General features: G+C 38.3%; 1 protein-coding gene across 23 annotated transcripts in view; it reads right to left on the bottom strand.

Moving 5' to 3' along the window:
* LOC112990173 (membrane cofactor protein-like) overlaps window positions 1–14,924 on the bottom strand; it is a 43,929-nt gene that overhangs the window by 27,206 nt on the left and 1,799 nt on the right. For 21 of the 23 annotated variants that reach the window (XR_010385215.1, XR_010385203.1, XR_010385202.1 and 18 more), the window contains exons 3-10: window positions 14,398–14,500; window positions 13,960–14,045; window positions 13,376–13,582; window positions 12,564–12,746; window positions 11,394–11,582; window positions 10,601–10,792; window positions 10,241–10,267; window positions 9,398–9,464 (exon numbers count right to left, since the gene is read on the bottom strand). Coding sequence is in view for 2 of the 23 variants with exons in the window: in XM_026111731.2 (XP_025967516.1) it covers window positions 7,427–7,517; window positions 9,398–9,464; window positions 10,241–10,267; window positions 10,601–10,792; window positions 11,394–11,582; window positions 12,564–12,746; window positions 13,376–13,582; window positions 13,960–14,045; window positions 14,398–14,500 (1,145 nt within the window). In the remaining 21 variants the exon portion in view is untranslated. Of the gene's footprint in view, window positions 1–3,573; window positions 5,460–7,411; window positions 7,518–9,397; window positions 9,465–10,240; window positions 10,268–10,600; window positions 10,793–11,393; window positions 11,583–12,563; window positions 12,747–13,375; window positions 13,583–13,959; window positions 14,046–14,397; window positions 14,501–14,924 lie in introns of those variants that run through there. The other 2 variants (XM_026111731.2, XM_026111732.2) reach the window with 2 other exon arrangements.

Raw genomic sequence — 14,924 nt, 5'->3', positions numbered from 1 at the left:
TTCTGCATCAGCACCGATCAAACACAGTGGCCAGGCTTTGACAGTTCCCATATTATGCCTCTGTGCGGTAGGAAGCGCTTCATAGGCCTCAGGATGCCCCATCTATTCCCACTGTACCGAGACGCATATATTGCAGGTTAACTACATGGATATGCTGCACTACGGTACTGCTCAGACCTACGCCATTTCCTATAAACGTTAGCCAGTTATTTTCAGATTCTCCTACAACCTGGACAACCTCTGCTGAACCATTTAGTTTTGCAAATGCTCCCTTTTTAGGTTTCATTTTAGCCCACATCTCAAAAGTAGTTTTCATGTAATTTGTTTTCATTAAAAGCCATTCTGTGCTTAGAGGACATCAAACAATTGTCTCACACAAATCTACGTTTCCTTACTGATTAAAAGCATGTCATTTATAAGCAGTGTGATACAGCTGACAAAGGAAGCTCCATTATTAGTGTCATACTTCCCTTGCCTGTCACAAAAAGCATCTGACTTCTGTTTGTCTACCTGTCCTTTTAGATGACACTCAGATCAGCAAGTGATGGAAATGCAGAAAAGCTAGAACTTTACGCTACACAGAATGAGGACTCTAGACTGGCTGCATCTCCAAGGGCATAGAAGATTCTTACTGTACAAAGCAACCTTATTATTTACATCGGTTGCATAATTTGCCCCACAAAAAAGAACGTTAGACATTTCACTGCTTGCTGGTAAAAGCTTCCATACATGCCACCTGGCTATCAAAGGAAATTACAGCCACTGTCCAAGGGGTGGGTTTCGTCATCACATATCTCATTTTCTCCATCAGCCTAAACTATTCACATGATGCCAAGAAACGTGTGTCACCAAAATAACCACCCCGAAGTTCACTGCCTCACTTTCTAATGAAATTAAATAAATTAATTTTTCTCTAGGTACGGTGGAGAGGAAGGATTTTCTCTCTCAGCCTGCAGCCTTGCACAGGATGTGTCTTCCTCTGGAAGCTGGTTTCACATGGTGGCTTAGATTTTCCCACTTTGTATCTAGCACCATTTGAAATCAGTGTTCTAGGAGCAAGAATTACAGCGTGGGAAGAGATCAAGCAGCTGCTCACTTCACCGATGGCCTCCGCTACTTAAAATAGCACTTTCTCCAACGGCTAATTTTTGGCCAACCATCCGCTTTGTAACATCATCCGATTTCTAGACACTATACAATCACTGTAAGCACCCTCTCAAGCTAGGGCCACAACAGGAAAAGCTTCCTTCAAATGTACTTCTACTTAATAAACAATGGATATTGAGTTAAAGTTGTCCAGAGTAAAGTGAAGTGATCCGAAAGTTGCATGAAAATCAACATAGCCCTTATCGTATCTTGACAGGCAAGATTTACACGGAGTATATTTCCCTTATTCTACAGTCAGTAGGACCCTAACATTTAATTTACTAACTTAATCAAATGTATTTCCACTCTGTGCCTCGGGATCTTACCATCACAGAATTATCATTCCATGGCTTCCACAGACTCGTTTTGCAAACACAGCACTTCTCCGACAATTTGATCTCACCAGGTAACAAACACAAGTACCTTCAGTAAGCATGATGAAGTCACACTGATGCACAGGGAAACCACTATTTTTTAAACGTGTATTGCTGGTAACTTCTAGTAATGTTTCAGTAAACTGCTACCCTTGCATACAAACCACCAAATGAAGTTAAACTAAACTATTTTTGCCTGACTTCACTCTTGTCAAACTTGTTATATACACAGAAAGGATGATCGCTATGTGGATGAAGCATTTGATCAGACCACTGAAAAGGATAGTCTTCTTTAAAGAATGCGTAGCTGTCATCTACAAGAGGATTCTTCTCTGAGCCAGAAAAATGTCTCTTACACAGGCTGACCGATTTCTCTTGGTGTTCAGAGTCTCAGTTTTTGTCTAGCACCATTTGAAATCGGTTATGATGTAGGGGGAAAAGCAACAGTAATGGAAAACTTCATTCCCCCCCACTCCCTAAAGTCCTTATAGATAAACACCACCAAAGTATGCTCTTGCTTCACAAACACGTGTGGTATGCTTTTCTGTTCTCTGACCTGAAGTTACACCTACAGGCCGAACATCCTGCATAAAAGGAGGACAGTCAGCATCAAGTTCAACTAGGATGGATGCTTACAGTGAATCCGAAGCATCTGTTCAAACACGTAACTAAGATTCTTCAACTCAAGCAAGCCAGGGCACATGCGTGAACACAGCCACTTCTCTTTCTGACCAATTATATTCCATGTGCTATTTGTTTGCCTTTAACCTGTTATTTACTCAGATTTTTTTTTTCCTTTAAATAAAATTGTGTGCTACTTGGTATTGGACTCTGTCTCAGGTAGACAGATAACATGTTTCCCTGCTGGACAGTATCTAATTGCTGCAAGTATCTTCATTTCAGTCCCCAGCTCCATTTTCACCCGCCTATACCAACCACGCTCCACAGTGAGCACTACACTGATTTCAGGTGCAACACTGAGAAGCCTACCAAACACTGAAACGTCACATTACTTAATAGATGTTGCATTACTTTTAAATTAAGCAATACAGAAATGAATGCATTTGTTCTACACACTGCTGTTCAAGACTACCCACGGTCCACGACTTCCACTGCGAGAACACAGTTTCGCCGGTAGATGGCAAAACCACAGCATTTTTGTTATATCCAGCCTTTTCATTCGCACAAAGTACGTGCGTTCGTTGTGCAACAGGACTCGGTATCACCGGTTCCAGATTCTAAAATGAAATAATTCATGTGGGACTGAGTTTCAGAAAAATGGTGCAGCATTCATTACAATTAGGACAAATTAATTGTAGTGCCTAAGTCAAACTGCCTAATAGCAGCCTAGCCCTCTATCATATGCTCACTGCAATCCCAAGAGACTTTACAGTTTCTAAAGGTATATAATCTACATACTATCATCATTTGCAATCTATACCTACCAATTTGAGTATCACAACCATAAATTAAAAATGCAGCATACTAAGTTATTTTTCTATTCCATCCTCTAAAAGGCTCCATCCTATTAGGAGAGCTGATGCCACCCATTTCTTTGCAAAGAAACCAAAGTAGATCTTGAACGTGAATTTGGTACAATAAATAAATAAATAAATAGATCATATTCTGTTTACATTTTACTTAAAAACAGAATTATATCTGTCGCACAACAGACAGGTACCAGACATTCTGTGGGCTATGAACTAGAGTTACCATTGCTCTTGGTTTAGTGTTACATCAAAACAGGCACGCTCTTTTCCATTAAGTTTCTATCAAAATTTTCAAGTGTGAACATTGTAAGGTTTTGGAAACTCCAGAAAATCCTCTGCTCTTCCAAAAGAAAACCAAAGACAAGAGACTGCTCAGCATATAGATACACATTCTCTACACTATGCATCCAAGTTTTCATTAAATAGTTTTGTGCACAAAGTTCAAACTTTGATCTCAATGGTTACCATCTAACGCGAGTTGGACGTGTGAGAAGTCAGAAGCGCACGTCTTCCAGAACAATGGAAAACATCTGTTTGCCACAGGATGAATAAAAGACAAACACTTACTGCCAAATATTTTTATTTGCAATATTACAAACCATCGCTAGGCTATACATCAAAAATAGAAAAATAAGCACGACTTTTACAAAGTCTTTTCACTTCGGCATTAAGTGCATTTCAGCATATTTTAAAACATTTGGAAATGCCATACACAATCAAGCTAGCTAATGGCCAACACGGGCAATTCCAATATATTATCACAGTATTTACAAACAACAAATCATTATCAAACTATACATCAGCTACTCAAGAGGCACTGAACAGCAGGTCACTCTGTTTAGCCAAAATCCTTTTTCATACCCAGAGACCATTATGAACTCTAACAATACAACTGCTGGGATTGTCCCAAAGAGCCCTGTAAAACCCCAAATAGCGTTACATTGTTAAAACAATCTGTTCACAACAGCGCGGAGCAAGTGCCAAGCTACCACAGACAAGCAAGAATAGCCTAAATGCTGCCTCAGCCATCTGAAGTGAGGCGATCCGTTTTTTCTGGGAAAAGTGGTTCTTGTAAGTTGCCTGTATGTCACTCTGAGCAAACTCAGAGATTCACCAAGCCAAAAACACTTATAATTATATTAGAAATTACACTTAGGTATTTAAAGTAACAGCTATCAATGCAAGTCCAAGTCTTAATTCACAGTAAGTTCTGTGATGGGAGCTCCTGGAGTCACCATCTGACAAAACCGTCTCACAAAGCAACCAGCCATCTAAAGAGAGACCAGCTCCTCCGGCACTGCCAGCATACCCACTCCTTCACGCTTGCAACTAAGCTGGTCTGGTCTTCCTTCGAGACGAAAAGAGCCAGGAGTCAGACAGGGAAAGGTTCACGTTTCTCAACAGACATCCATGTTACCCTGCACTGCGGATTTACACTTAGCATAGTAGTCTATATGCAGAGATTGGAAATGCTGTGTGTGAATATATGACTTTCAGAAAAAAAGCAAGGAAGCTAGAAACATACAGCAGCCTTTCTATCCTAACAAGCAACATAATTATCTCTGAAACTGCCAGCAATGCTAAACAAGTGTCAAGCATGCATCCCAAGGAACTTGCATTGTGCTCCCAGCAAAAGGCGGGTACCCTGGATTTCTCAGCACTTCTTTCAGTTAAGTACTCTCTATCCATAGGCCACCAAATCTGAAGGCAGGGGACACCCTTGCTATGGAAGCCTTCCATTTGCTATTCCAGCAGCTCCACTGTAGCCCTTCCGGGACCAAACCAAAGAGCCAGGAATATATATGGCTTTCTTCCTTCTTAAAGGCAATGGAAAAAGCTACAGAACTCTGATTCAAAGGCACAGTTTAATTCATTAGATAGAAAGAAGCAAACTTTGGCAGACAAAGAGGTAGTGTATATGAGACCTAAACTGTGAAATTTTAAATAGACATAGCCTTAAAGGGCACCAAACTCTTAAGCAAATCAATAATTAAAATATTACAGAATACAACGCACCATCACTTATACCACCTCAACCACAAAAGCAAACTAGAAGCACGTTAAGATTTTAATGAGCAGAGCTAATACTGGATAGTCTTCTGTAGGGAAAGGGGTAACAGTGAAGGCAGTAAGCAGCAGCAGCTGGTACTATGACAGTGATACTTCTAGTACTCCCGCCAATGCAGACAACCTCCCGCACGCTACAGATAAGTGTCTTTTTAAAGGCAATTTCACACACACAAAAGACAAGAGGCCCACAAAGAAAAGCACAGATACATATTCTGATTTTTTTATCCCATTAACAATCTCCTACTACAGTCAATCACTACTACAGAACAGATGGTAACAATACTCCCATTCAAGTTCAAATTCCCTCCCACCCCCAGAAAAGGTCATTCATGCTTTACAGCTTGTATATTTGGCAGTATGTGGAGTGCTGTCACGTTTCCTACAAACAAAAAAAAAGTCGAATCAGAGATTTTACATGTAAATAATTTTTACATTTATCCGGAAAGCACATCCTTAGCTTTATCATTAAATCAATAGTTAAAGTCATGAAACAACATCATCATTTGTCCTCTTTGTAGTAAGCAACTGCTAGGCTCACGAGACTTGTTTCAGTTTCATCCAAACCGGAGAAGAAAAAAAGGACCCAAGGACTAGAACAGCATTTGATCCAAATGGATGATTTCAAGTGATGAACGAACCGTGGCAGAGTATCACCAGAAACTGAACACAGACAGAACAGGCAGAGGATTCCTAACTAATCTGGACTGTATCATGGTCTGAATACTAGTTTGTGAGACTTTTGATTTTGTAGCCAAATTTGTAGTCCGCTAAGAATATATTTACAATATTTAAACAAATGAGGATCCAAATTTTTAGTTACACCCATGACTACTTATACCATATATTTTCAAATTCCTGAATTACTCAATTACTCCCGAATTATGTAGGGGGGGGAGTGGGGGGGGACATGGACACAACACTTCTGCATTATTACTCAAGGTCCGTAAGGAGTTCTCAGGTACCATAAGACAAATTTCGGGAGTTTGTAGCGTGTACACATACCAACTGTTGGTATGTCACACCAATTTCTCTTATTACCGTCATGTGCAAAAAGGAAGACTGTAAATAGGAATTCTTAATTCCTTTTTTTCCCCCACTCTCCAAAAATAAGATTTGTTTCCTGGGTTAGGTAGCCTTATCTCAATTAGAAAAATCTTACTTCAGACACAAAAACCTGTATTTCTTAGATCATATATTATTTTGGAAGAAACTCGAGGCTGAAGTTTTATATATGCCATCTCAAACACAGCAAAAATACAGAAAGGTCACTTGATCTTGAAATAAAAATCAAGACTATGCATTTAAAGACCTTTGCATTAATTCAGAATAAGAGACCTAACATTTCAATAATTACCTTCTCACAATTTGCGGAATGGAAAAAAGTAACACAAAGATATTAGCTCAGAAAAACAACCATAGTACAAACTCAGACCATTAAGGCAGTAACAACAAAATTCTAACAAAATACAATCAAATTAAGCACATAAATCTGTGCTGCTGTAACAAGGTTTGAAGAGTCAGATTTTTTAAAAAGCTAATTTGGACTCCACAGAAGTACAGGAGCAATCATAACTGCTGTCAAATTCATGTGACTATTGGACTAAGCAGTACTTAAAAATACAGGAGAGGAAGATAATTCCAGACAAGCAACTATATTTTGGGCCTTTTTAGGGCTACAGAATTCCAAATTTGAAAAACAAATCAGCTTTTTACACAAAGGTTTAAGAGATCTCGCTTGCATCTTCATTTATTTTTCTTAGAAAGTTGAAAATGAAAATGAATCAGAAATTCTGAAACACACGTAATCAGGTTTCATCGGAAGGAATGCACGCTACCATGACAATTCTAGTATCTGCATGAGGGGGAAAAGTAGTTTCCAGCTCCAGTAGTCTTCTGATTGCAGAAAATTTTATCATTAGTTAGCAAAAGCAAGAGACTATTGGATTCCATTCCACATTACAGTCTGGCGCTTAAACGTGGAGCATTACTGAAACACATACAACACTCTATTGAGTAAGTACATGGTTTCTACCTTACAATAAAAAGTTACTCGTTCTTTAAAGGCAACTCAAAACTAAGATTTGTGATATGCAGTCACTTGAAGCTATCATTTAGGGAACCAAATGACCATTCTTCGGGTACAGGTAACATACCCTGTTCTCCTAGAATAACTGTACAGGGAAAAACAGGCATACTTACTATAACCTTTTCCATAGGAAACCACTGTTTACAGGTAGTTAGATTCTATACTTCCTCTGAAATTCGGAGTACACCATAAAAAAGACACTTCAGCGTCATTGCAAATGTCCAAATTAAATGGAATGCATATACCTTTTTAAGATTCAATTAATTCATTTGTGCAGAGTCTTCCGTCTCAGATGGTACATTAGTTTTTAAAATACATGTTTCCTTGCAACTTTCATCAACTGCATACGAGCTGAACAGCAGAAGGGGGAAAAAGGTCTAATTGAATATTCTATAAAACTGGTAGATTAAACACAAAAGAAAAGAGAGCGGGCAAAGAAAGATTTTTGCTGTAATGTGAAGACTACAACCCAGCCAATATGAGGCACTGGTAGCACAATGGTTTGTAAAGGCTCAGGTAATTCAGGAATCCAACAACACTGAATGGTGAGATTTAGGCCTTAGTAAAGGGAGATTAAAATATCTTCCTTGCCTGAAAGCCCAATCTAATTTCAGATATTCCTAGCGAGGAAGCTTAAGGAAAGCACTGGGTGCAACAAGACTTTTCATACAGTAAAGTTTTCAGGAGTATGACATTATTTAATTTTTAGTGCTATTGCTTTATACCTCACTTCCTCTCTCCACAGAGAGCTCTCTCCCCAAACGAAGGCAGAAAGTGCTGCCACACTACTATCAACTCCAAAATACTGATACTCAGGCTCTCCAGGTTGCAGATTATCCAAGCCACAGGTGAAAAGCAAATACAGCAGCACAGAGGTATACAGCCACAGACACTCTGCTTACAGGGCCATTTTGACCCTTGAAATGATACTATACTGCCTATATGGAGATTACTAAGACTAAAACCTTAACAGATCTAAGCTAGCTTCAGGATTCTCCCAAGTACTACTGCGTGTACTGCAGTGCAAACGTAACTGTAGTAGTAATTCTGGTTGGCTTTATTGAAAGCATCCCTTCCACTGTCTCACGCACTCCAGATATCCTTTGACAAAATCTGCTGGAATTTAAACCAGTTCTGGCAAGATGCACACCTCTGCACATCATAACATTCTAGATGTACCAGCTATCTTGCTCCATCTTGAGTATTTTGTCTGTTACAAACTATTTCTCCAACAAAATATTTTTTTCCCCAAGAAGTTAAAATAAGACATATCACTGCAAGAAGCGATGCACAAAGAAGAACCATTTAAATCTTCTCCCCCCCCACCCACAAGAAAGCATACGTTATAACCAGCTGTTTTGAAGATAAAGTTTGAAAGGCCCTGTATGTTTCATTAAAAACAAAAGAATATTGCTACTTGTGCAGCTAATATTTTACAGCTGGCTTTACAAGTCTTTAATGTAACATTACCAATCATTGCTGCTGCAGGAGAAAGAAAACTGAAGTGGATCCACAGATTATACATTCTACTAGCAAAGTTGACTACTTGTTTATCTAAACAGTGTAGTAGCACTGCTTTAGGCAAAAATTTCTTTTGTTTTCCTTGTAATTAAGCCCATATGACTTTATGCAAGTTCTTTCTGGTACAAAACGTGAACACACCGGTTCTTCGGTCATCTTCTCCACTGCCAGCGGTGCATCTTCCGTAGGAGAGAGGAGGAGAGGAGAGGAAACTCCTCACTTCGCTCCTAAGGCTTCCAGTTCATTTAAACCACCCTGGCTCTTTAAACCTATGGAGACTTTCCCTAGTGATTCCAGAAACTATTCAGGCAGCAAAATAAAATAGATGAAGCTTATACAAGCCAACACTACACTGCTTTTAAGATGAGAACTGGCACATTTTTGAGCAGACACAGACATTCCTTTCACAGTTAAGCATACCTATGTCAAGTGTAAGCCTAAGGACGTTATTTTCCTTTAAATCAGCGCAAGCATTAATTAGCAGTTTATGTGAACAACGGATACAAAAATAAAGTCAAATATATTGTTAAGCGCTTTAGCTTTCCATCAGCTGCTGTGATAAGCTCACATATAATCACAGAGCATTTTAAAAAGAAAAGGCAGGTAAGGCTCGAGAAACTTACATACTTGTTAGCGCTGCTCTTGCACGGTCACACAGAAATTGGCAAAAAAAGGAAAAAAAAAGAAAAAGAAAAAAGAGGTTTACTCACCCTTTTCGGGAAAAGAATATCTTATACACCCAGAAGGCTGCCAGCAACACCAGAATTGCCACAATCACTTTAGGAAGAATTAAAAAAAGCCTTAGAATGATAAAGATCACCAGTATAGCTCACAAAAAAGAGCCTCAGAAATTAGCAAAATAGCAATGTCTTCACCCTCCTGCCAGTCCTATCCAGCACCCTCCCCCTCCAACACTTAAAATACGCATGGCTTATTTTACAGTTATATCTTTGATGCTTTACCCAAGCCTCTTCAAGATAGTTCAGTTCAAGCACGGTGATCACCAAGATGGCAAAATCCAACCAGCTTAAAAACATTAAAACAGATGTCATAACATCCTAACATTAATTTTTAGAATGTGTTTATAAGGAAGTGGTGGTAGAAGACCACATTCATAAAAGCTGTCTTAAAAAACTAGGTAACAAATGCAAGGAAGATGGAGGAAGCAATTTGTTGACTAAGCCCGGTTATTTATCTATTGAGAATTTCAGTAAACCCAGAGCACCCTCCACGTTTTAGACACAGGAAGTATACTTCCTGCTCTGAAGAGTTTACGAAACGGACAAAGCTGTGGAATACTGCCTTTCAAATCTGATGCATCGCATATGACAAAATACTCATTTTACATAAAATTGATTTATAAACGCTAAGTAATGTTAACTTTTCTTGAACCGTGCAGCTTTAGAAGTAAACAAGCATTTTTAAAAAGAACAAAACTCAAAAAATCATGTTACGTTACTGTAGTCACAGGTGATGACCAAAACCAGAACATCAATTCCACAAAAAAAATATAATCCGCATCGTATCTTGCTCAGGTTTTATAAGATACTTACCACAGATGATGACGATAACATACACACCTAAAAACAGAGTGAATCAGTATCACAAGAGGAACAGGTGCTTCTTATTCAAAGATATTACATAAATATATACTTGAGGTTATTTCAAATAGATCAAGCACTTTTGTCAACACAAGCCTTGTAGCAGGCTAGTTTATATCATAACGTCTGGTATAGCTTACAATATTCCTGTTCTTAAATGGATTTTTACCAAAATCTATTTTTCCTCATGTCAAAATAAAGAGAGAAGCTTGCATTAAATGACTTCTAATACAAAAGCATGTCCCCAAGAAATAAACCTCCTGTTACATGCATTTTTTTATTCTAATGGAAATTCTTGCAGTTCATACTTACTTAACTGGCAAGTTGGTACTTCAGGCATCCATCTGTTTTCTCCAATATACTGAATATTAGCTTCACCATGTAATGTGTAGCCTGCATAACATTCAATTGTAACAGTATCCCCTACAGAATATGAAGATTTTAATCCAGCAATTACTCTACCATGACTAATGTCCAGACTGGAACCAGAAACTGTAGGCCTGCCTGGAAAAAAAGAAGAATAAAGTCCAAATGTAGAGCTGGTATGTGAAGCAGATTCGAGAGGTTATCATCAGAAAAAGCCCCACATTCGTGCAAGTATCAGAAGCTTAGTCAAACTTGAAGACCCTTCATATCAAAAGGTTTCCTACTTCCTAGAGGCTGCAGATACTTCTGTGGATGGACGTTTCACACGTTAACAGAAATATACACGTCAGCTTCATTAGAACAAACGGCTGCAGTAAAGTTAGGATAACCTTTCCGTTCACACCGTAACCAGCGCTCACATGGTGCAGACCGTGGTTAGTACAAGGTCTGGCATTGTCAGAGGAAGAATCTTCGGAACACTCTCAGAACAGCGTTGCACGCTGCCTTTTGAATTTTATCACTTTCTTTAAACAAATCTAAGACTAAAAAAGGACTACAACTATGCCCAAAACTCCTCTCAATTGCTCAGATCCTACCCAAAACCACTCGTAGCCTGTTAGAATCTGATTTTTCCTATCTGGGCGTGCTGACAGGCCTCTGACTTTCAGGCACTGCACATGACTACATCAGACATTCAAAACTCATCACTCTTCCCACGATTTACATGATTTTTACTCACATTTGCAGTTTTGCAACGAACTCCATGTATCACGTCCTTCACATGTTATTGCCATCTCTCCAACACCATCAGGAAAGGTGCAGTGAGTATTGCATTTTACCTGAACAGACTCTCCTTTTCCATATTTAGATTTCAGTGGAATTACTTCTCCATCTGTGATCTTTGGGGCACCACATACATCTTCGACAACTGATAAATATTTTCAAAAGTGAGTACAGGGATAATAAACTTTTAATGTTTTACAACACATTAAGTCACTCAGCCTTTGTATGAGAAAATAGATTAGCTTATCTGAAGTGTTAAAATTCTAGCATATCTATACCACAAATCTAAGTATAAAGGTTCACTTGAGAAGACCACTAAAAGACTCTTCACTGCAGGTGTTCCTTAAGGGAATATGATCATATGATGCAGGAACTAGGAACTCTGTATTACTAATTTTTGTAAGGCACCTGGAAATGATCCTAGAGCTTATCAGACTCATTCATTACAGAACATTCAAACATACTCTTTGCAGGAGTGATCTGCATTATCAGGACCTCATTATTAGAGAACACATGTAAGAAATTCTCCCACTGTTCTCCACAGCAGCACTCCCTCTCCTTCTGGCATAAAGAGGTTACAAAAAGTCTTCTGCAATGCCTCCAGCCCTGCAAATTAGTCCTGACTTAATAGTTTGCCTGGTCAACATCTAACAACATACTGCACACCATACAAGACGCCTGGAAAACCTGGCTGAACACCTGGGTAAGCAAGAATCAATACAGAACTGTAATAATTTAGTTCACTCTGGGAGGATACTATAGATATCCTCATTGTGCATAATCTTAGTCCTTTCTATCAGAATTCAGGAATGCTCATCTTTTCTCTTGTATTTCTGCATGAAGTGATTAAAACGAACAGCACGATACTACTATGATGCAATAGCATCACAGTATGCCCACGACCCAACTTCTATATGCATGCCCGTTCATTCATTCTCACCTGTAAAACTTACTAGTAAGAGTCATCTTAACACCTAAAACAGCTGTCTGTAGGTGAAACTCTGCATCAACCTCCTTAGCTTCAGATTTCAAACTATAGTGAAACAATTTTAAATTTTAACAAGAACAGATTTACAAAATGCTCAACAAACAAAAAGAAAAGTCAGATTCCTATTTAAAGACTTACTTTTTTCACAAGTTGGTTTGGGGGGATGCCAGGTGCTATCTTCTTCACAGGTAACCGTCTCATTTCCAACCATAAAATAGCCTGGATCACACTTAAATGTAATTGAGTCCTTATAGCTATAGGAAGGCCCAAATCCAGCTATTTTTTTTCCATCTTGAACTTTCAGGTTATCACATTTGACCACTGGAATAGGTAAGAGAAAAATATAGCTCTGAAACATTTGTTAACGGTATCATTATATTAGACATCGCATCCTCTTACTCCTTGTAAAAAAGATTTTTTTTTTATTTTTAATCTAATTGCTCAAACAGTTTTGGAGAGGCTTTATAAGAAAGTTAGTTTAACATTTTTCATCTGCAAAGCACAGGCTTTATGCTTCCCAGGCTTTGCACTTATTTCTGCACTCACATAGTAACTTTGCTGAGAAAATTCTTCCCTCTCTTTTTGCTATCTGTAACAGAACTCACACATTCTTGCTCTTTCAGATTTTTCTTCAGTTACTCAGGCTTTACAGTCTCTCAGTTCTTTCACTTTGTTCTTGTCACTTCTATCAACTGTATGCTTGCATTTTTAATTTTAAGTTTTAAGTTTGTCGTCACATTTTGTGAAACAATCAATATCCATAACGCAGTTGATCTGATTACTATTGGAGCTATATCAATTAATAGCAGCAGAGGATCTGTTCCTTCTTTTCTACAGAAAAGTCCATTTCTCACCCACCCACTCACCCCACCTCTGGGAAAAGCACAGATATTCAAGTGTTTGAGTCACATAGGCTACAACAGAGAAAATATATTAAAAAAAGTAACAACCTCTACATTGTGGAGGTGGTCCACTCCAAATTCCATTTTTGTCTGCATCATATGTGCAGAAAATAGAATTCGAGCCAATTAGTGAGAAGCGATCCATGCCTTTCGGTACATCATCACACTCATAGATTACTGCTGTTAGATAAACATAGTTATCTGCTTCACTGTAGTGCCCATTGGCTATCGCTGGAGGTGGTTTACAAGGAATTTCTAGAAATAAATCAAATATATTAGTTGACAGAATTTTACTGTTACTTTACTTATCTCAGAAGGAAAAAAAAGATCCTTGATTTTCAAGTAATATCATTTAAAATCTGGCATAAAGCCATTTCTAAGACAAGCTACAGTTACAACTAAGAGTTAACTGCGGTTGCTTAGAACAGGGAGTCGCAATTTCAAGACTTACCACAATGACTAAAATTTTTCAGTAGTCATTCTTCAGATACACATCTCCAGTGTGTATCTCAGTCCTCTTTCACAACCATTTCTTACACTAGCAAATTCGTTTTACTGCATGGTCTGTACGGCTGTTTTTAATAAGCTACCATCATCTGAATATAAACTTAAACACAGTAGTATTTACTCACGTTCACAGAAAGGAAGATCTTCACTCCAGTCAACAGTTTTCATTTTAATTACACAGGTAATTTCATCAGTTCCACGTAATCTGGACCTAAACAGATGGAAATATTTAAAGAGGTGGAACTTAAGAAATCACTTATTACTCCAACAAGCAGCTAGAAGCTTTGTTTATAAAATTTTCTTCTACCAAAACAAATGAGAAGTCATTAAAAAAAAGGCTAGAGGTCTTGTGGTTTTAAGATGCGTACCCACTAATGCTGATGCCTTAAAGTTACTAATACTAAACAAGTATACTTCTTGTGGTTTAATTTGCTCCAGGTAGAATTCAGGAGACATTTCAAGTCAGAACGGAAATGAAATCTGAGTAAAAAATTTGGGTTTGGTTCAAATCTGGCCTAAACTGAAAAAGAAAGAATAATCATTCACTTCAACAAAATCCTTACCCATTCTTACAAGAAAAAGTAAGTTTTGAACCAAATTTAAGTTCAGGATCTTGCACATGAACAGTACCACCTTCTATGTCTCCTGGATGACGACATCGTCTCTCTGGGGAAAAAACACAAAAAACCTTACGTCTTTTGTAGTTATATACAAAGACTAAGTCTTTGGCATCAACTGCCCTCAAAGTCAGCCTTCAAATCACAAATCTACCACAGGAGTCTTTCTGTTTGGAGGAGCTGTCTGCAAGCATTCAAAAGAACACCCAAAAGATACCTTCATTATTTTGCAGTGATGACTACCTGAAAGATCTGATGACACACTGACAGTCTAGCAGTTATACTTACTGCCTCTTGTACTAACTATGAAGGCTTAATTTTCTACGTAAGTGTCAACTACACCAGTTATGATTTCAAACTATTTAGTCTGTAAGGAGTGAATATCATGCTTAGTGTTCTCTGGGAATTTAACCAGTATTCGTCCCTAAACTAAACCACTTTAGTCAGACATTCTATCCTCTCCCCAGGAGTAT

This window comes from Dromaius novaehollandiae, chromosome 27 (genome assembly GCF_036370855.1).
Source record: "Dromaius novaehollandiae isolate bDroNov1 chromosome 27, bDroNov1.hap1, whole genome shotgun sequence".
NCBI lineage: Eukaryota > Metazoa > Chordata > Aves > Casuariiformes > Dromaiidae > Dromaius > Dromaius novaehollandiae.
Note: the sequence above shows the minus strand (reverse complement) of the source record. Positions and strands in the feature narration are given on the sequence as shown.